At 38.1% G+C, this 22,525-nt stretch overlaps 1 protein-coding gene across 6 annotated transcripts in view; it reads left to right on the plus strand.

Annotated features, from left to right (window-relative positions):
• RAPGEF6 (Rap guanine nucleotide exchange factor 6) overlaps positions 1-22,525 on the plus strand; it is a 213,515-nt gene that overhangs the window by 135,443 nt on the left and 55,547 nt on the right. For all 6 annotated transcript variants that reach the window (XM_032156511.2, XM_032156508.2, XM_032156512.2 and 3 more), the window contains 5 exons: positions 3,160-3,324; positions 6,109-6,216; positions 8,961-9,164; positions 12,048-12,156; positions 21,959-22,199. In XM_032156511.2, coding sequence (XP_032012402.1) covers positions 3,160-3,324; positions 6,109-6,216; positions 8,961-9,164; positions 12,048-12,156; positions 21,959-22,199 — 827 coding nt within the window. The remainder of the gene's footprint in view (positions 1-3,159; positions 3,325-6,108; positions 6,217-8,960; positions 9,165-12,047; positions 12,157-21,958; positions 22,200-22,525) is intronic.

The raw sequence follows: 22,525 nt of genomic DNA on the forward strand, positions 1-22,525 counted from the left end.
TCTATATTTGTAAATACCTTCACCAACAATGCCTCTTGTTATACTCTGTATATTATTTGCTCATTGTAAGCAGTTTCTAACATGCCAGTATAACACCAGCCATCTCTTCTGCTTGCTACCTCTGTGCACCCTGTCTCCCAGCATCCCACCTTATAATATATTTTACAATAGATTTTAAACACTGTTGATTTTTTTAAGTGAAGGTTCAGAGCATCAAAAATACTTGAACATAAATTTGCCATGAGTTTATACACACCTTAAAATAAATGTTTCCAGATTCTGATTGCATGATGATGGGTTGCTTTTGTGACAGAAATATTGAAAATGTGTTATTTTTACTGTACTACAGTCTTCATACTCAGATTTAATTGCAAATCATAACCATCTTTTGCTCATAGAAGGATTGATCATTTGATTTTTATTTTATTTTATTTTATTTTTTCTGGAGACAAGTCTCGCCCTGTCATCTGTCACCCAGGCTGGAGTGCAGTGGCACGATCTTGGCTCACTGCAACCTCTGCCTCCCGGGTTCAGGCAACTCTTGTGCCTCAGCCTCCCAGGTAGCTGTGACTACAGGCGCATGCCATCACTCACAGCTTTGTTTGTTTGTTTGTTTTTGTATTTTTAGTAGAGGTGGGGTTTTGCCATTTTGACCAGGCTGATCTCTAACTCCTGACCTCAAGTGATCCTCAGGTCAAGGCCAAGCGTGGTGCCTCAGACATGTAATCCCAGCACTTTGGGAGGCCGAGGTGGGCTCCAAAAGTGCTGGGATTACAGGTGTGAGCCACTGCACCTGGCCTTGACTTTCTGTTTACAGGTAATCACCCAGAAAGCACTTACTACTTTTCATTTCATTTCTTCATTCATTCAGTTCATTTCTTCATTTATTCAGCAACACTGACTTTATGGTACTCTATGCCAGGCCCTGTATAAGATCTGGGAGATATTAATATATACTTAGATTCTGCTATCAGTGAACTCACAGTCTTTTGAGAAAGACAAGGCGATAGTTTCAGCATGACTTGATAAATCTCAAGATGGAAGAGCCAGAGAGACATAAAAAGAGGGATCTAAATTAGGCTAGAAGAAATAGCAAAAAGTAGATACAGGGAGGAAGGTGGCCCAGACAGAGAAATATGCATGTGCTATATAAAATTGCATAATATATTTAAGAAAAAGCAGGAAATTTGTGTGGCTGGGATCAAGGGCATTTTGAGGTAAGATAGATTTTAGTCTAAAGAGGTAAGGGCTCATCTTTAAATAAAATTTACAATGCATGACCTAGTCTCTATAGGGACCCTGCCTCTGTGATTTTGCCAGTCAGAATAATGGCCTAACATGTTGATCAGTTCCCATCCCTCACTCAGCTATTCTAGGAAACGGAATTAAGTGACCCTAAACCAGGACTGTCCTGAATAATAAAACAATTTGGTACTCTTAGGCTTAGAATGTTTTGGAGGATAGGAGAATAGGAATGACCTATGACTTTCTTATCTCTTAAGGAGGTTGTTTCTGATTTCCTTCTAGAGAAACAATTTTCATACCTTATTTTTAATAAATAAAATAGGGCCAGGCACAGTGGCTCACGCCTGTAATCCCAGTACTTTGGGAGGCCATGGAGGATGGATCACAAGGTCAAGAGTTCGAGACCAGCCTGACCAACATGGTGAAACCCCGTCTCTACTAAAAATCCAAAAATTAGCTGGGCACAGTGGTGCACGCCTGTAATCGCAGCTACTCAGGAGGCTGAGGCAGGAGAATTGCTTGAACCCAGGAGGCGGAGGTTGCAGTGAGCTGAGATCACACAGTGGCACTCCAGCCTGGGCGACAGAGCCAGACTCCGTCTCAAAAATCAATCAATAAATAAAAATAAAGTACCTTTTAATAAATAAAGTACCTTTTTATTTTTAATAGATTCTTATGTAAAGAACATTATTAGTATTAATGTATGTTTACCATGCAGTTATTCTAAACAGTGAAATTGTTTGGATGAATGCAACAAATTGAAGGTTGGGTGTTGTGGGTAACAGTTTTTATATCAGGCTTAACATCTTGTTTGTTTCTATATTTGTTCTTGTACCAACCTTTGAAAAAGCTACAAAGGGTAATAAACATTGGTTCAGAAGCTCAAAGAAGAGCAGTATGGAAATATTTGTTTATATTCTTTTTTTTTTTTTTTTTTTTTTTTGAGACAAAGTCTCGCTCTTGTTGCCCAAGCTGGAGGGCAGTGGCATGATTTCAGCTCACTGCAACCTCCACCTCCCAGGTTCAAGCAATTCTGCTGCCTCACCCTCCTGAGTAGCTGGGATTACAGGTGCCCGCCACCACACCCAGCCAATTTTTGTATTTTTAGTAGAGACGGGGTTTTATCATGTTGGCCAGGCTGGTCTTGAACTCTGGACCTCAGGTGATCCGCCCTCCTCAGCCTCCCAAAGTGCTGGGATTACAGGCATGAGCCACACCGGGCCCAACCTGTTTATATCTTTTACAAAGTTGGAAACAGGCATTTAAAACTCTGAATTAATTTCAAAACTGTCTGTAGAACTTCTGGTTCCTCTCAATATGGTGACCTAGCATGGAGAGGAAACTGTATGAGAGGAACTGTAGAAAAGGAAACATGTATTCTGGGAAGTAACAATAATAAAACGGGCTCTCTTGAACTGGTGTGTTCTTCCTGCAGCCTGGTCAGAAAAGATTTTTGAGGTGGATTAAATTTGGAGAAAAGCTTTCTTTTTTCTTTCTTCCCTTTCATTCCTTTCTTTTTCTTTCTTTCTTTAGTTTAACTTTCACCTCTTTTGTTGCTTGAGACAATAAATACATGCCCTGGTTGTAGGGGAAGTGGCAGTAACAGCCCACACCAGAGCTAAATTAGTGAAGTTCAAAGGTCCTGCTATGATGAAATGCCAGTGAAAACAGCTTCAGCTGAGTGAGTGCTGTTGGCTATTTATTTCTCTGCCTTTTCTGTCTCTCAACCTCTGGGTGCTGGTGGATTACAATTAAGTTTGGATTCCAATTCTCCCAGCACTAAGGATTTAAAGGCGAAACTGTACTTTGACGATTTGTCTAATGGAGTAGCTACAAAGGGGATAATCAACAATAGTTCTTTGGTTCTTGGGTCATTTGTTTATTTTCTAATCCTTCCTATCCTTGGATTTTTAGGCAACACCTGAGCGTCTCATAATGCATTTAATAGAAGAACATTCTATCGTGGATCCAACTTATATAGAGGATTTTCTATTAACTTATAGGACATTTCTTGAAAGTCCTTTGGATGTTGGGATCAAACTTTTGGAATGGTTCAAGATTGACAGCTTAAGAGATAAGGTTGGTTTTATAAAGGGCGTGAATGTGATTTTAACCCAAAATTTTATTCATGAAACTTTTATAGTTCATAGATTACCTGTTTATTATGATAATAAGATTCAGTACACCTAAAAAAATTAGTGAACCTGAACCATCAGTATAAACATTCTCTGCTTACTTTTTTGACAGAATAGCATGTTAAAAGTGGACGAGAGCCTTAAAAGGCAAAAACTGAAATAAAGCTCTGGTATAGCTATAAGTTCGGAAAACATAATAGTTACATGAGAGTATTTTAGAATGTTACCGAAATACTTGATTGTTTCTGGAGATCAATAAAACATTTTAAAATGGATTTAATATTTTAGAAGGAATATCCATCAAATACATTTTTTCAAGAGGGCAGATTGCTTTTAAGCTTCAAAATGGGAATATTTTTATTTTCTTGAGTTACAGACTTTATAATCATTTGAAAATAATTTATCAAACCTTAATATATCTCTCCTGTGACTTATTTAAATCTACCTTTTGAGTATTTTTTTTGTATTAAATGTTGTGCACTATTTTAAATACATTATCTTAGCTTATTTCATGGGATGTGTTTGTACTTTTAATGGAAAGACTAGTAATACCTCCACAAATTGGTAAGAAATAAGTTGTTTCAAGAAGATAAAAGTAGGATCATAATTGTCTGGTGTGTCTTTGAGTTATACTTTAAAGGAAATAAACTAGTTGCAGGTAGACTGCAGAATTCTTTTATTTAGGAGGCTAATATCTAAAACTACAGGCTTGCACACCTCTTACCCTTTTTCTTTTCTTAGAATTAAATATATTTACTTTGGTTGCCAAGAAAATAAAGGCGTGCTTTGGGAATGAACAAGAATATGATTTAGTGATAATTATCCATATGCAAAAGAATGAAAATGGATTGCCACCTTATACTATAAACAAAAATGTACTCAAAATGGGTCAGAGACAGAAGAGCTGAAACTATAATGCCTTAAAGAACGGGTAGATTATCATGGCCTTGGATTTGGTGTTGGTTTCTCAAATATGAAAATATGACACCCAAGCACAAGCAACAAAAGAAAAAATAGATAATTGGACCTCATCAAAATTAAAATTATTTTTGCATCAAAGGACACTGTCCAGAAAGATAAGGCAATGCGCAGAATAAGAGAAAATTATATATCTGATAAAGGTTTAATATCCAAAATATATAAAGAACTTTTACAACCCAACAACGAAAAGACAGCACAGTTTAAACACGGACCAAGGACTTGCATAGACATTTCTCCAAAGAAGATATGTAAATGGTCAACAGACACATGACAAAGATGTTCAACATAATCTTAGAGAAATGCAGTCATAACCTCAATGAGATATCACTTTACACCCACTAGGATGGCTTTAAAAAAGGGAGAAAAAAGAAAAAGTAACAAACATTGCCAACGATACGGAGACAATGAACCCTCCTCCCCACCCCCACCCTACACACATTGATGGTGGGAATGTAAAATGGTATTACCTCTGTGGAAAAAACAGTTTGAGCAGTTCTTCAAAAAGTTAAACATAGAGTTACCATATAGCCCAGCAATTCTAATCCTAGGTATATACTCAAAGAATTAAAAACAGGTGTGCAAATGAAAACTTGACGTAAATAGTCATAGCAGCACTATTGACAATAGCCAAAAGGACGAAATGACCCAAATGCCCATCATGGATAAACAAAATGTGGTATACCCATACAATAAAATATTATTGAGCCATAAGAAGAAAAGAAGTACTAATACTTACTACACCATGATGAACCTTGAAAACATTAAGCTAAGTAAAAGAAGCCAATCACAAAAGGCTAGGTATTGTATGATTCTATTTATGCAGAATAGCCGGAACAGAGAAATAGACTCAAAAGCAGACTAGTGGCTGCCAGGGGCTGGAGAGAGGGCAGAATGGGAAGTGAAAGCTTAATGAGTTTGAGGTTTTCTTTTGGAGTGATGAAAATGTTCCAGAACTCAGAACTAGACAGTGGTGATGGTTACACAATATTGTTAAGGTACTAAATGCCACTGAATTATGAACTTTAAAATCATTAAAATGATGAATTTTATGTGGATTCTACCACAATTTAAAAAAAATGACTCATTTATTACATTGTTAGGGATGTTATTCAAATCAGCTTACGTTCGTTGATTTTTAACTTTTCTGGAGCAAAGTAAACGATTCTGCAGTTTGAAAATTTACAGTGTTTATAATGAAAGAAGCTTCAGATTTGTAAGTTTTTGTTTTGTTTTTTAATTTTTATAGAGACAGGGTTTTGCTATGGCCAGGCTGGTCTCAAACTCCTGGACTCAAGGGATCCTCCTTGCTTCAGCCACCTGAGTTGCTGGGATTACAGGTGTGAGCCACCACACGAGACTCAGATTTGTTTTTGTTACAGTTTTGGTTAAACATGTTTTTGACCATGGAAACGCTTTCGGTATGGATTTTTGATTGATAGGATTGCCTGCTTTATGACATGAAGTTTGCATTTTAAGGTGCTACCTGAAATAGACATTCTTTTATCTTAACAAGCAGGCTTGTGTCTTCTCACTGAGTGGACAGAGTCCTGGCTCTGTTACTTCTGTGCACAGGGAAGCAAAAGCTCAAATTAAACCATGCCTTTCTATTAGAATGAGCCTTTTTTACACAAGGGAGGGAACAAGAGAGTTGTCAGTTCTTCTTGAGTTTTAGACATGCTTTTGGAATCTACTTTTGCAGAAGGAATTCCTCTTATAACCATATGCTGCCTCTTTTATGTTTCCACAGGTGACACGGATTGTATTATTATGGGTAAATAATCATTTTAATGATTTTGAAGGTGACCCTGCTATGACTCGATTTCTAGAGGAATTTGAAAAAAATCTGGAAGATACAGTAAGGCTCAAAATAATTTCTATTCTTCAGAGTGTAGTGGTCCCCCCCAACACCAGCAAACTTGGAACAGCGATAGCTTTCATCCTCTCCTGTGTCTTAAATGTCCATTCTTAGAACTTCCGAATCTATATTCTAGACTTTTATTCATGTATTCTCTGCCACCTCAATTAAAACAACATTTACACTCCTTCCTGACTCTTCCATTTATTTTTTTTATTTATTTTTATATTTATTTATTTTTTTATATATATATATTTTGAGACGGAGTCTCGCTCTGTCACCCAGGCTGGAGTGCAGTGGTGCAATCTTGGCCCACTGCAACCTCCACTTTCCAGGTTCAAGCGATTCTCCTGCCTCAGCCTCCTGAGTAGATGGGACTTCAGGCGCTCACCACCACACCCAGCTAGTTTTTGTATTTTTAGCAGACACAGGGTTTCACCAGATTGCCCAGGCTGGTCTCGAACTCCTGACCTTGTGATCCGCCTGCCTTGGCCTTCCAGATTGCTGAGATTACAGGCATGAGCCACCATGCCTGGCCCAACCCTTCCATTTCTGTATTAAGACTAATGACATTCTTATCTCTTAGTTACTCAGGCTTGTAAACCTGGTGTTATATGTGTACCCTCAGTCTCTTTTTCTTGAATTACCTGGCCAGGATTTCCAGTCAGTTGCTAAAGTCACCTAGGTCACTGATTTAGTCATACACATGTATGTTCACATACTTTCTTATGGTCTCAGCCATTTCTTTTTTACTCCCTAGTTTAGGACTTAATTATTTCATTATATCTGATCTATTATAATAACCTGCTCACTGATCCTAGTTCTAGTTTCTCTTCTGGTTCATTCTGTTTGGCCAAAAGATTGCTTTTAAAACACACATGTGATGACTATTACTCTCTTTGTCAGTAAACTATACTTCCTCCCAAAGCAGTTCTTCACCCATATATTCAGGTCCCTTGCCTACCTTTTTCCCTTTTTCCTGTGTACCCTAGATTATAGCCAAATCAGACTATTTTATTTTCCAGTTCTGCATCCAGACCATGCTAGAATTTTCTTTTCCTCGCCTATTGAAACTCTGTTTCACTATCAGTGCATATCCTAAATATCAAATCTATATTAAGACTTTCTAGGTTTCTTTTCTACATAGGATTCACCTGCTCTAAATGTACAGCACCTAAGATAATTCCCTCCAAGTCCACAGTAGCTGTTTATGAATTCATTTTAAACTCCCTGTCAGATACAAAACTTTGAGTTTTGACTTGGTTGCCTGCTCCAAGCAACTCGAAATTTTAGGAAATAAGTAGTAATGCAGCATAGTATTTTAGGAGTACAGCTCAAGCTCCACCATTTTCCAGATTTGTAAACTCAGACATTGCTTGATCTTATGCCTTAGTTGTGTTATTTGTAAAGATAGTAGTTCCTAGTTCATTGAGATTGTTGTAAGGATTATAATGAGCTGATAAGCCTAACAGTGTGTACACGCAACCTGTCACATAGCAAATGCTCAAGAGCTGTAATTAATTACTTACAGAGCATCAGTGGATTGAGTGGAGTGAAGTGGGAAAAATTGGCAAATTTGGTCCCTTTCATTACCCCTTGGTTCCTATTGACTTCTCGGCAGCACATGTGCTCTATACAAAATGGGGAGTTTAAAGGGTTATAGAGGCACTCCACTATCATTTGAGTCATCCTGTGTTGGCTGTGTAAATATTCATGGGACATCAGAATGTGGAAAAAACAAGTCATGGGATTTTTTTTCCAGTAATCAGTTAGCCATCAGGTATTCATTGCATTCTACTTTATACTCAAAGGTATTAATGTAGAATCAGAACAAATGTAAGACTTGGTGTCTGCTTTAAAAAAAACTTTAACTTTTTGTTATGGACATGAGATTTGCACATATTAACACTATTGGAGATCATTGAAACTGGAATTAGACCTGGTAGACTATTACTGAGTTTAAGGAAGAGCTAAAATAATACAAGAAGGAAGTCTTTTCTGGACGAGATGAAAACTTGAATGTTTCTTTGAACATTGGACAGTATTTAAAAAGGTGGTTCAAGTTGTTCAAGGTTTTGAATAAAGGTTTTAAAAGATTCTGGTTTTATGTAACAGCCAGCAGATAAGCAAGGTGGGAGTAGAGTGTGTATTAGGAAAAGTTTAAGAAATGATAAGTAGGTCGGGCGCGGTGGCTCATGCCTGTAATCCCAGCACTTCGGGAGGCCGAGACGGGCGGATCACGAGGTCAGGAGATCTTGACCATCGTGGCTAACATGGTGAAACCCTATCTCTACCAAAAATACAAAAAATTAGCCGGGCGTGGTGGTGGCGCCTGTAGTCCCAGCTACTCGGGAGGCTGAGGCAGGAGAATGGCATGAACCTGGGAGGTGGAGTTTGCAGTGAGCTGGGGTCATGCCACTGCACTCCAGCCTGGGCAACAGAGCGAGACTCTTGTCTCAAAAAACAAAAAAAGAAAGAAATGATAAGTAATTTTTTGTCATCTCTCTGTAAATGAGACATCACTTGGAAATCTTTTTTAACCTATGATAATTTAAGAGTCTTATAATCATATTAAGAAATCTTGTTGAGAGTGCTTTGGTGTGGGAGTGCCCCCTTCTTCAGATTTGTTTACCTCAGCTTATATATGTATATTTGTAACTCTAATTCTAATAATTTTAGGTGACTTTTTAAAAACCTATAGGAATAGATACATTTATATACATTTACCCTTTTCTGCTTTACAGAAGATGAATGGTCATCTCCGGTTATTGAATATTGCCTGTGCTGCAAAGGCTAAGTGGAGACAGGTTGTGCTGCAAAAGGCTTCCCGCGAGTCCCCTCTGCAATTCAGCCTTAATGGAGGGAGTGAGAAGGGATTTGGTATTTTTGTTGAAGGAGTAGAACCTGGTAGCAAAGCTGCTGATTCAGGACTGAAACGTGGTGATCAGGTAAGTAAATAACCAACCACTTATATTCAGGCCTTCTTAAAAGTATTATGCCTGCTGCTTTTGTTCTCATCTTCCAGAAAGCGTGATCAGTTTAAGGAAATATTTTTCTGAGCCTGTTTTTAGAGGTAGTATCTGCATATGGTTTATTTTTAAAATGTATTTGTCATATATTTATTACTTTTAATGGAAAATTTGGTCTAGTGTGGCCAGAAATAACATGGTCTACTGAGCTCTATCAACATGACCTCCTTTGAATGGGCCTGCCTATCCTTCATGGATTAGGACACTGTATAAGCTGGCAACTTGAGAATACTCCAGAACCATCAATATATGAATTAGCACCCTTGCAAGTTTTGAAGGAGACAGCACTTCTACCTCATAGTACTCTCAAATGTAAGTGACTGCAGATTACTGAAGGTTATGGTAATCATTAAATTATGTTTCTATGGTAACATAACTATATCCATAAGGAAAGTGAGCCAAGTGGGGGACTTGGAAAAAAGACACTCTTTGGAATTTGATGGTGATTTTTTTTTTTTCTTTTTGGTATAGGCATTAGGTAAGTATAGAGCAGCCTATTCCAAATGTGATCTGCTGGCAACTTTGTTACATAAAAGATGCAGTTCCCAGGCTTCTCTCAATCCTGTTAGTCATATTGACCACATTCTTAAGCAATGATGTCTGAACATCTGTATTTTTAACAAAGCTCTCTAGATCAGTGGTCCCCAACCTTTTTGGCACCAGGGACCAGTTTTATGGAAGACAGTTTTTCCACGGACCAGGGAGTTGGGGCTGGGGGGATGGAGATGGCTTTTGGATGAAACTGATCCACCTCAGGTCATCAGGCATTCAGACACTAAATTTTCATAAGGAGTGCCCTAGATCCCTTGCATTTGCAATTCTCAACAGGGTTCACACTCCTGTGAGAATCTAATGTCACTGCTGATTTAACAGGAGGCGGAGCTCAGGCAGTAATGCTCACTGGCCCACTGCTCACCTGCTGTGTGGCCCAGTTCCTAACAGGCCATGGGTCTGTGTCCTGGCGGTTGGGGACCCCTGCTCTAGATGATTCTCACGTACTTCAAAGGGTGGTTTCCCAAATCTGCCTGATCATCAGAATCATTTAGGAAACTTGCTTTCTCCCCATTTAAAATTTTGTTCTTTCGTTTTAGAATGTGAGCTCGTTCATATTATGAAAGGTTCTACACTCTAGAACAGTGATTCTCAACTAGTGGCAATGTCTGCAGATATTTTTTATTATTATGACTTGGGGATTACTACTGGCATGGTGGTGGACAGAGGCCGAGGATGCTGCTAAACAGCCTACAATTCCCAGGACAGCTTCCATAATAGAGTTTTCTGGGCCTTACCCCAGACTACTCATTAGGAATGTCTAATAGTTAGGATCTTGTAATCAGTGTATTTATTGTTCAATTATTTGTATCACAGACAGATTTAATAATCTAATTCTTCAGACACACACACAAGTGAAATCCATTCTTGAGAATGACATTTATCATGCTTTTACTTCTTCCTTCAATCTTCCCAACTACTGTTGAAATGATCTGAGATTTTAGATCTACATTATTGTTATTTTTTAACATTATGTGTCTTCTGTTTCAAGAAGGCTTTTGATGTTTGCATTAAGTTTCATAAGCTTTTAAACAAGTATATAGACATTTACACCTGCTTAACTGATTTCATTGATCACTTCCATTTCATTTGCACTGTATATCCCCATTGTTTCAATTCATTTCACAGTTATCTTTGGTACTTCTTTTAGTACTTTTTTAAGGAACAGATGGGTGATACAGTATTATATGTTCTTGCCTTCCTGAAGATACTTGTGTTCAATGGAGTGTAACATTTTTTTCCCGCAGTGACTTTATCCTCAGAACGCTAAAGTCACAGAAAATTATCACATCAACTTAATGTTGCCCAAGAGAAGTCCAAACTCTTTGCGCTTCTTTCGTAGGTACCTTTTGGTTATCGTCCCACAGTGATGTTTATTATAGATTCTTTATTCTTTCTCCTTGGAACACAGAAATTTCATTGAGATATGTTTTTAAAAATAGGTCTCTTTTTATTATTTTTGCATGGTACTAGATAGACATTTTAGTGCATAGATGCAAGTCTTTCAACTCTGGGAATCTTACTTCTATGGAATTTGTTTTTCTTTCCCTAATATTTTTTCACTCTTTTTCTTATCCTTTTGAAATTTTTATGTTGATCCCCTAGATCTGCTCTCTGTTCTGACTAGTTTTTGCTCATTATATCTTTTTATCCTTTTCCCTTAGAATCAATACTTCTTAAAATAAACTGCTTCTATGATTCTGAGGTATAGCCAAATTGGGGAAGCCCTGTTATGAAGGGTCAGCAGTGTTTACCTGGAAGAAGAACCCATTTCAGTTGTGCTTCTTGCTGTTTGGCTGCCTGATTCAATCAGTGGCAGAAAATCATATTAAATATATTTAGAGTACTCCCTTTAAAAGAATTACCTCTCTTTGAAATGCAGTAAATTTACATTGAGAATATTTGACAAATTTGTATATACATTTGCAGGCAATAATTTTTGTGAGCTGATCTGCCGTGATTAAATGTTTTCCTTCGTAAACCATCTGGTGTGTGTATTTTTTAAATTTCCTCAGTATGATCCCAGAGGGCATTAACTTTAAAAAAAAATGTTTATAGTAAAGAATTTGGAAAATACAACAATATAGAGAAAAAGAAAAACAGTAGTCCAGCTTCTCACAGAGATAACTTGTTCACATAGGAGTAGATTTTATTCAAGTTTCATTTTATTTATTCACTATTAAGCTTTTAAGGTTGTAGGAGTAACTAATACTGTTCTGTATTAATTTGTGTTTTTTAAATACTTTTAAGATTATGGAAGTAAACGGACAAAACTTTGAGAATATTACATTTATGAAAGCCCTTGAAATTTTGAGGAATAATACTCATCTTGCACTTACTGTGAAGACCAACATTTTTGGTGAGTTTTGTTATAAAAATTGCCTGAACTCTTTCTTCTTAATTTGGTAATAGAAAAGTCACTACAATGGAAGAAAAGATAGTAAAATGTAAACATGTTTTTGTCTGAGCTCTTCAGCTAGTTTCAGAATCTTTAGTGTTGAACTATTATGTATTCTAGAATTTTCATTTTTCATTATGTTTTTAATTATTTTGATAGAAAGTAAGTTTTAAAATAGGTGTGCAGCTACCTTCAGTTAGTCATTTATGAAATTCCTATTGAGCATGTATTATGTACTCTGCTGGAGGGATACTGAATGAAACATAGAATGACCTGAATAAAACTAAGAAGTCATAATCAGGCATTTTTTCCCCCCAGCTAGTGTGCAAAGTAGTCTACTTCTAATCTTTAAGCCACCTTTCTGAAGTAATATGAATGCCAGATTAGCTGTTTTATGGAAATAAACTGAGTAAAGCATTGACTTAAGTACTCAGTGAATTACAGATTTCTAGTAAGAGCATACTCTACCTTTGTGTGGAAAAATGATTACAGTGCCTCTGTTGTGTTTTTATCATGTTTATATTTAAATAAAACCAGTGACTAAGCTCATACTTTTAACTAAATCTACTGTTCTTTTTTTTAAACTTTTAGGAAAGATTTACTGTGATTTGATTGCCTTAGACACTTTAGGATTTTTGCAGAAATTCTGAAAAGAATAACAGTAAAAATCATATAGCAATTGAAATAACAAAGAAAATTTAAGAGTCTTTATGAAGTAGGGAGGAAAACAATCTCTAGGTTTTTTAGGTTACAATTTGAGAAGTAAGAGTTGGCTTAAAAGCTATGCCTATGGAAAGGAAGTGTGAGTTTTATTTTTTTCACTTTGGCTTTCTATATTGTGCTTAGTCATAATGAAAAATGAAACGTGGGGTTTTTCCTCTTTTTGAGTCCCTTTGACTGAATTACATCATGTTAAATCTGGTATATAACTGTCAATTGGCAATTTAGTATTATATTACTTTAGCATAGAATAAGTAAGTAAGCCTTCAGAATTTTTTGATTTCCTGGAGTTTGGACTAGTATCTAGAAATGCCAACTCCTAGGTTAAACGAAAGAGATTTCCAGTTTCGAAAAATATGATAGCAGGACTTGCTCTCTTACTTTGAGCAAATTATTTAGTCTTTCCAAGCTTCAATTTCTCTAGCACGATTTCCTAGGTTTCTTCTAAGTATCTAATACCTTTAAACCTTTTGTACCCGTCACATAAAGATTACTAACTGGTATTAAATATTCTGAATAAAAATACAGAGATAGTGTGAACCCCCCTGAACTCTAGGACACAGAAAAGTAGATCTGAAGGATGCAAAAGACAGAAGCCATACCCTCAGAACCCTTTGAGTAGTGGGAAAACAGTTGGCTAACAGAACCGTAGGTTGGATATGGCAGAGGGTAGAAGTTACATGGTGCCGCAAAGGGGGAACGTAGCAGTCACCTCTTTCTTCCTTACCCTAGGTGGAAAGCTAAGAGAAAGCTAAATACCTTATGTTTAGATTTAGCAAATGCACCCAGAGAAGAAAACAGCCGGCAATCTCAGTTTACTCTCTTTCTATTCTGGAATTTTAATTTATCTATTAAATTACAAAGGAATATTCGTAAAATTTTGGAGAAATGAAGTATTTTACTCTAGATGTGGTGATGCCCATAATAAAGCCCTAATAACTCTGACATTACCATGAAATAGAGTTGAGCAGTTAGGTCACCCTATATCAAACTCACAGTGAGGACACCTACAAAAAGGAAAGCTGTGACCAGAAGACTTTGGTTCAGTGATACTGAGAGGTGAAGCCAGCTGGACTTCCTGGGTCAAGTGGGGACTTGGAGAACTTTTCTGTCTAGCTAGAGATTGTAAACACACCAATCAGCACTCTGTAAAAACGTACCAGTCAGCGCTCTGTGTCTAGCTAAAGGATCGTAAATGCACCAATCAGCACTCAAAAACACACCAATCAGCCCTCTGGGTCTAGCTAAAGGACTGTAAATGCACCAGTCAGCACTCTGTGTCTAGCTAAAGGATTGTAAATGCACAATCAGCACTCTGTAAAAACGCACCAATCAGCGCTCTGTGTCTAGCTAAAGAATTGTAAATGCGCCAATCAGCACTCTGTAAAATGGACCAATCAGCACTCTGTAAAGTGGACCAATCAAGCACTCTGTAAAATGGCCCGATCAGCAGTATGTGGGCAGGGCCAAATAAGGGAGTAAAAAGCTGGCCACCCCAGCCAGCAGCGGCAACCTGCAAGGGTCCCCTTCCACCCTGTGGAAGCTTTGTTCTTTCGCTCTTCACAATAAATCTTGCTGCTGCTCACTCTTTGGGTCTGCACCACCTTTAAGAGCTGTAACACTTGCCACGAAGGTGCACGGCTTCATTCTTGAAGTCAGCAGGACCATGAACCCACCGGAAGGAACAAACTCCAGACACACCATCTTTAAGAGCTGTAACACTCACCGTGAAGGTCTGTGTCTTCATTCTTGAAGTCAGTGAGACCAAGAACCCACCGGAAGGAACCAATTCTGGACACAACACCAGAGCAAACCATTCTCAGTCCTTTTATATTACTTAAAACTGACGATCAGGGATCACCAAGTATAAGGAGAATCAGGATCATTGAGAGGGTGTGGTAGAGACCTAATGAGTGATCTTATAGATTCTGGAGAAAATATTTAAAGAAGAGAAGAAAAACATTTCTAGAACACTGCACAGAGCAATTTAAAAATGTATCCCTTGAGAGGCAGAGCTTGCAGTGAGCCGAGATTGCACCACTGCGCTCCAGCCTGGGGGACAGAGCGAGACTCCATCTCAAAAAAAAAAAGAAAAAAGAAAAGAAAAAAAATTTATCCCTTGAAACAGGAGCAGGATATTAATAAACAACAATCATTGAGAAAGAACTCTTACAAAAACATTCATTTGAAAGAATAGATAATAAAGTTGAGAAAAATCTCCCATACTATGGAACAAAAAGACAAAGTAAAATTAAGCTCTATTCCAGGATACCTAAAAGAAAATGTAAGGAAGAAGATATTTAGGAAATAATAGCAGAGAATATCCTAGAGTAAAAGAAGGATGTGACTCTTATATTTCAAAGGCCTCACTATGAGCTGAGGAAAATGTATTAAAACTTATGTCAACTTTCTACTTCCAGTATTGACTGAAGACAACTTAAAAGAGCTAGACTAAATATGAAAAACTATAAACAAACATAACAATCCAAAAAGATAGTGAAAAACTCTGGATGTGTCAAAGCCTTCTCCCACTCCTGGGACCGTATCCCAAAGTGATGTCTTTTTTTCCAGGGCCATTTTCCCATCCATAGAATATGACTGAGAAGAGCTCCTTGATAAACTTAACAGGTTTGTAGTTTACTGCCCACCAAAGGATAAAATTGTAGCATTACAACCTTTGTTAGGATTGAGACTTTGAAAACCTCTCTCTGAAGTGGATGTGTGCTGTACCTAACTGACCATCTAGGTGACCAAGAAAAACTTATAAGTTTTGGCCCTGGACTTAGATTACAGGTGCCTGACAAAAGAAAATAAATATCTTCTTTAGAGGATACTAACAGCAACTTGTTATTTCTAAAAATAATTTTTTAAAAACAGAGTCAAGCAAAGATTATGAGACACTCTTAAAAGTCAGTATGAGCCAGAACCAACAGAAACAGTAGCACAGTTGCTCCAGATTATCAGACACAGATTTTAAGTTTGCTATCTTTTATGTCCATGAAGATAAAAATCAAATTAAGGGTTCCATTTCCAGATAAGATGGAGTAAACACACACCACCCTTCATCTCCCACTGAACTTAATAGTAAACCTGGACAGAATCATGACCCACTTAGTTGAGAACTCTGAAAAGGAAATAGCAACAGGCAATTCGCAGAAGAATACCATAATTCAAAGTACCACCACCAGCAGTGAATTCACTATTATTTTAATTCTAGTATGCCGTAGGTTGGACTCAAGGCAACCTAAAACCTGGATGTGAGTATTGTGGTACAGACAGAGATCCAGGAGAAGCCTGGCTTGAGGAATGAGAAAAGGGAACTCCTACTAGTAGCAGTTGTCCTGTGGAGAAAAGTGACACTGCTTTTAGGCTTCATTGAATTCTAGTTTTCATGCAAGTGCTCACAGCCGTCTAAAGTTCTCTTTCTCCTCAAAGAGTCCCTCTACCTGACCCACACCTCATGTTTAGATTTAGCAAATGCACCCAGAGAAGAAAACAGCTGGCAGTCTCAGTTTACTCTCTTCCTATCCTGGAATTTTAATTTATTCCTTTCGGCTTTCACAGCTTTCTAACATCTTTAAAAATCCCACTTCTAGCCAAGCATGGTGGCTCATGCCTGTAATCCTAGCACTTTAGGAGGCTGAGGTGGGAGGATCACTTGAGGCTAGGAGTTCCAAGACCAGCCTAGGCAACATAGTGAGACCCGGTCTCTACAAAACACCAAAATTTAGCTGGGCATGGTAGCGTGCACCTGTAGTCCCAGCTACTTGGGAGGGTGAGGCAGAAGATCACTTGAGCCCAGGAGTTTAAGACTATAATGAGCTGTGATTGTGTCCCTGCACTCCAGCCTGGGCAACGAGCAAGACTCTTGTCTCTAAACCCAAAAATCCCGTTTCTCAGATAACTTGTCTTTTTAAGTTTTAATAAAAGTAGTAAGTGCCTACATTTTGAAAACTAAAATACTAAAAATAGATATACAATGGAACCATACTGTGTACAATATTCTGTGCTTTTTCACATCAGTTCATACAGACCTACTTGTTATATAATTTTTATTATTACATAGAATTCTGTTATTACCGTAATCTGTTGAGTTAATGTCATATTGATAGGTATTTTAGATTGTTTATAGTTTTTGCTATTAACAGAGATATAAAAATTATTTGTACTTTTATGTTCATATAGATCCATCTATATGATACATTTCTCAAAGTGGAACTACTTTTGACAGACACTGCAGGGTTTTACTTTCTGAAAGTTTATCACGATCTATGCTTCATCAGTGTGTAAGAATGTCTTGGCCGGGCATGGTGGCTCACACCTGTAATCCCAGCACTTTGGGAGGCCCAGGCAGGCAGATCACGAGGTCAAGAGATGGAGACCATCCTAGCTAACTCTGTCTCTACTAAAAATACAAAAAATAGCTGGGTGTGGTGGCATGCGCCTGTAGTCCCAGCTTCTCGGGAGGCTGAGGCAGGAGAATCGCTTGAACCTGGGGGGCAGAGGTTGCAGTGAGCCAAGATCGCACCACTGCACTCCAGCCTGGCAACAGAGCAAGACTCTGTCTCAAAAAAAAAAAAAAAAAAAAAAAATGTCTGCAGTGGGTATAATCAGTCTTTTAAATTTTGATATACATTATTTAATAACAAGGTTGAGCACCTTTTTTGTGTGTTTTGGCATTTCTTTTCTATAAAGTCTTTTTTTTTTTTTTTTTGAAATGGAATCTCACTCTGTCGCCCAGGCTGGAGTGCAGTGGCATGATCTCCATTCACTGCAAGCTCCGCCTCCTGGGTTCATGCCATTCTCCTGCCTCAGCCTCACAAGTAGCTGGGACTACAGGTGCTCGCCACCATGCTAATTTTTTGTATTCTTTGGTAGAGACGGGGTTTCACTGTGTTAGCCAGGATAGTCTCAATCTCCTGACCTCGTGATCCACCTGCCTCGGCCTCCCAAAGTGCTGGGATTACAGGCGTGAGCCACTGCACCCAGCCTCTGTAAAGTCTTTTGATTTCATCTGCCCCTTTTTATATTGTTACTCATCTTTTATTGACTTGTTTGAGCACTTTATAAATTAAAATAGTACCTTTCAACTGAAAAGTTGAAAGTATTTTCCTCAAGTGGTTTGTGTTTTGACTTTTGTTTCGTGTGTTTGTGAACGCATATACACATATGTAGGAAGAGACTTTTTTAATTTTTATGTAGTCAGTTTTATTAAGCTTTTATAGATTCTTTGGCACTTTTGATTCATGTACAATGTCTGATATTGCTGTTTAATAGCATTGTCGTTATGTGTACTCACTATCCCTTTATTTTTGTCCCTATTTTTTTAATTTAACACAATCATTTCTCTTCTTTAAAACAAACTACAAGCTCCACAGATTTTTACTTATAATTACATACTCAGGTCCAGTGGAGAAATTTAACAATTTTTTTTTTTTTTTTTTTGAGACCGAGTCTCGCTCTGTTGCCCAGGTTGGAGTGCAGTGCCTCAATCTCGGCTCACTGCAACCTCCGCCTCCCAGGTTCAAGTGATTCTCCTGTCTCAGCCGCTGGAGTAACTGGGGTTACAGGCATGCGCCACCATGCCCGGCTCATTTTTGTATTTTTAATAGAGTTGGAGTTTCAACATTTTGGCCAAGCTGGTCCCGAACTCCTGACCTCAGGTGATCCACCCTCCTCAGCCTCCCAGAGTGCTACGATTACAGGCATGAGCCACCTCACCCAGCCAAATTTAACAATTTTTAAAAATAATTCAGTTACCTTATATACACACTACTAAGGAAATCTGCCCCTTCAAAGTTTTCGTGTTGCTCTAACAGAAAATTTGAATACTTTAGCATAGCATTATTTGGCCTCATCTCTACCTTTTTCTCTAGTCATTTTAATTTTCTTGAACTTTCCTTCTACCACAGGGACTTTGAACTTGAGATTTTCTCTACCTAAGATTACTCATCCTTTGCCTAGTTAAAATCTTCTCATCTTTCTGATTTCTTTTTAGAATATGACTTGCTTAAGGAAGATTGCCCTTTCCTACTGTTTTAAGTAGTTCCTTTGGTTATGTTTTATGCGTGTTAGACTGACTGTAAGTTCCAAAACAGGAGTAATATACAAACATCAAGTGAAGTTCCTGACCTATATTTATAGGTTAACATTTTTTGAATGAATGTCTGAATTTTAGATTTAAAAAGTATTGGCCAGTCGTGGTGGCTTACCCCTGTAATCCCATCACTTTGGGAGGGCGAGGCAGAAGGATCGTTTGAGCCCAGGAGTTCAAGACTAGCCTAGGAAACATAGTGAGAACTCATCTCTGCAAAAATAGAAAAAATGAGTTGGGTGCAGTAGCACATGCCTGTAGTCCAGCTACCCAGGAGGCAGAAGTGGGAAGATCACATGAGCCCATAAAGTCAAGGCTGCAGTGAGCTGTGGTCTCCAGCCTGGGTGACAGAGTGAGACCTGACCCTGTTTCCAAAAAATACATATATAAATGTACATATATACATACACACACACACACACACACACACACACACGTGTGTGTTTTATTACCATATGGCTTAAAATAAAGTGAAATTTGTAAAATATTTTTCTTTATTTTAATCATGCAGACTTTATGGAAGGTAACTTCTAAAAAGTCTCCATCATTTTGAAAGCAGAAAAATGTGCTTTTCATAAACTTGCGCTGTGCTTTGGTAATGTGGTATCATCCTTCTGTTGAAACCCTCAAATCAGTCCAGATTTTATAAGTGAATACCAAGTTGTAAATGCTTTAATCCATTCTTAAGGCTTTATCCATTTCTGTCTTACTTGTAAGTTCTTTGATTTTGTGGGAAACTCTTACTTTCCTTTTCTGTTGTTTTCCAAAAAAATTCTCTGTGATTGGATTTTTCAGTGGGCATGTTTACACAATTTACAGCTTAAAAAATAAAAAAAGGTGCAGCATATACTGCTCAAAGCTGTATGTAATGACAAGCTGAGTGTTTGCTTCCACAGCTCATGCAGCTGAAGCCATTTAAGTCTATTCTAAGAATACACAACCACTATTTCTCTGTAATTCAGACTTCTTCAGGCACCATGACTCGTTTCTAGATATTTAACCTTATACAGATTTATCTTTGCCTTATCCCAAGGAGATGTAGCCATCCTCACAAGGCAAAAATTTGGTGTAGGCAAATAGATTGCTAAGCAGGTAATTTCCCAAATGTACCTGCACCCTCATTAAGGATGAAGTAATTCACCAGACTTAGTGAGACTTGACAGAAAGATATCTGAGGCCTGGCACGGTGGCTTAACGCCTGTAATCCCAGCAATTTGGAAGGCTGAGACGGGCAGATCTCTTGAGCCTAGAAGTTTGAGGTCATCCTGGGCAACATGTCGAAACCCCATCTCTACAAAAAAATACAAAAATTAACCTGGCATGGTGGCACACTCCTGTAATCCCAGCTGCTCCAGAGGCTGAGGTGGAAGGATCACCTGAGCCCAAGGAGGTCGAGGGTGCAGTGAGCCCTGATCACACCACTGAACTCCAGCCTGGGCAACAGAGTGAGACCCTTTCTCGAAAAAAAGGGCCAGGCATGGTGGCTCACGCCTGTAATCCCAGCACTTTGGGAGGCTGAGGCGGGTGGATCACCTGAAGTCGGGAGTTCCAGACCAGCCTGGTCAACATGGAGAAACCCCATCTCTACTAAAAATACAAAATTAGCTGGGTGTGGTGGTGCATGTCTGTAATCCCAGCTACTCGGGAGGCAGGAGAAGCGCTTGAACCCAGGAGGCAAAGGTTGTGGTGAGCCGAGATTGCGCCATTGCACTCCAGCCTGGACAACAAGAGCGAAATTCTTGTCTCAAAATTTAAAAAAAATAAAAAAAATAAAAAAAAGCAGTATCTAAGATATGATTGGTTGTTTACTTGTTTTTACTTCAGACCACTGAAGTGGATATTTTTTTAGCAGCTTTACTGAATGACATAGCCTCATAAGTGTGACCGTGAGGAATCGTTACATATTACCGAATTTAAATTACCAAAATTAGGCCGGGCATGGTGGCTCATGTCTGTAATCCCAGCTCTTTGGGAGGCCGAGGTGGGCGAATCACCTGAGGTCACGAGTTCGAGACCAGCCTGGCCAACATGGGGAAACCCTATCTCTCCTAAAGATACAAAAATTAGCCGGGTGTGGTGATACATGCCTGTAATCCTAGCTACTCTGGAAGCTGAGGCAGGAGAATCGCTTGAACCCGGGAGGTGGAGGTTGCAGTGAGCTGAGATTGCACCACCGCACTCCAGCCTGTGCGACAGAGCAAGACTCTGTCTCAAAATCAATCAATCAGTCAATAACCAAAATTACTGTTTTTGGTAACAGTAAAAATAAAGTCCAGCAAAGCTTTTCTCATCTAAATTTTACAATCTGAACCTGACTGCAGTAGTCAGGTCTCATCTCAAGTGACATATGTAGTTATCCCTTGGTATAAGCATAGGGTTGGTTACAGGACCTCCACCCCATGTACACCCAAATTTGTGCATATTCAAGACCCACAGTTGGTTCTTCAGAGCCATACGCAGGTTTTTGCATCCCAAGAATACTGTATTTTCAATCCACGTTTGGTTGAAAAAAATTCAAGTATAAATGGACCCACATAGTTCAAACTGATGTTGTTCAAGGGTCAGCTGTATTATGAGAAATAACATACAACAGAACATAAATGTCTGTTTCTATAAAATTAGTTGATTAGCAGTTATATTACTTATCACCTAAATAGGAACCTCTGTTTTTTTCAGACTTGCCTGCAGCCTGCCCACTTCCTTTCCCTCTCCCCCCACTGACTTTTATTAGTGTTGGGCAACATCAGAAGTATAATCAGGTATAAAAACTAAAGAAAGAAGAAGATATAGCTGCTAAAGGATGGGTAAATACTTGACAGTGTTTAGTTGAATGAGACTGAGAAAGTTCAAATAATGGAAAGTCACTGTGTTTATCCTTAAAATTTGTTGTTAGTATAAAAATTTTCTGAAGAGAAGAAATGAAATGACATATTTGTTTTATTTCCACAGTGTTCAAAGAGTTACTTTTTAGGACTGAACAAGAGAAATCTGGTGTTCCTCATATTCCCAAAATTGCTGAAAAAAAAAGTAATCGCCATTCTATCCAGCATGTGCCAGGAGATATTGAACAGACATCACAGGAGAAAGGAAGTAAGAAAGTTAAAGCAAATACTGTTTCAGGTGGAAGAAACAAAATCAGGAAGATTTTGGATAAAACACGATTTAGTATCTTGCCTCCAAAGCTATTTAGGTAGGTAATGCCAATATTAGCCATGCAGGAATTTTCATCTTCACTGTAAAGTTTTTATTTGGGGTGGGGAGAGACTTGGCTAAGTTTTGCTTTATTATATAACTAATGTATCATAAAGTCTTCAAATAGTACTCAAATAAGAATACATTTGAACTTCTCCCTGTCACTTTCATGAAGTTACCACTTTCAGATTATAGAATAGCATTATTTTGAATTTTGGGAAAGACTGTCCATTTTATTTTATGAACTCTATTTTTAAATATTTTTGGTCCAATTTTAGTCTCCTGATCTCTACAAATTGTACACCTTAAATCTTGGGACTCATT

This window comes from Hylobates moloch, unplaced genomic scaffold (genome assembly GCF_009828535.3).
Source record: "Hylobates moloch isolate HMO894 unplaced genomic scaffold, HMol_V3 SCAFFOLD_6, whole genome shotgun sequence".
Lineage (NCBI taxonomy): Eukaryota > Metazoa > Chordata > Mammalia > Primates > Hylobatidae > Hylobates > Hylobates moloch.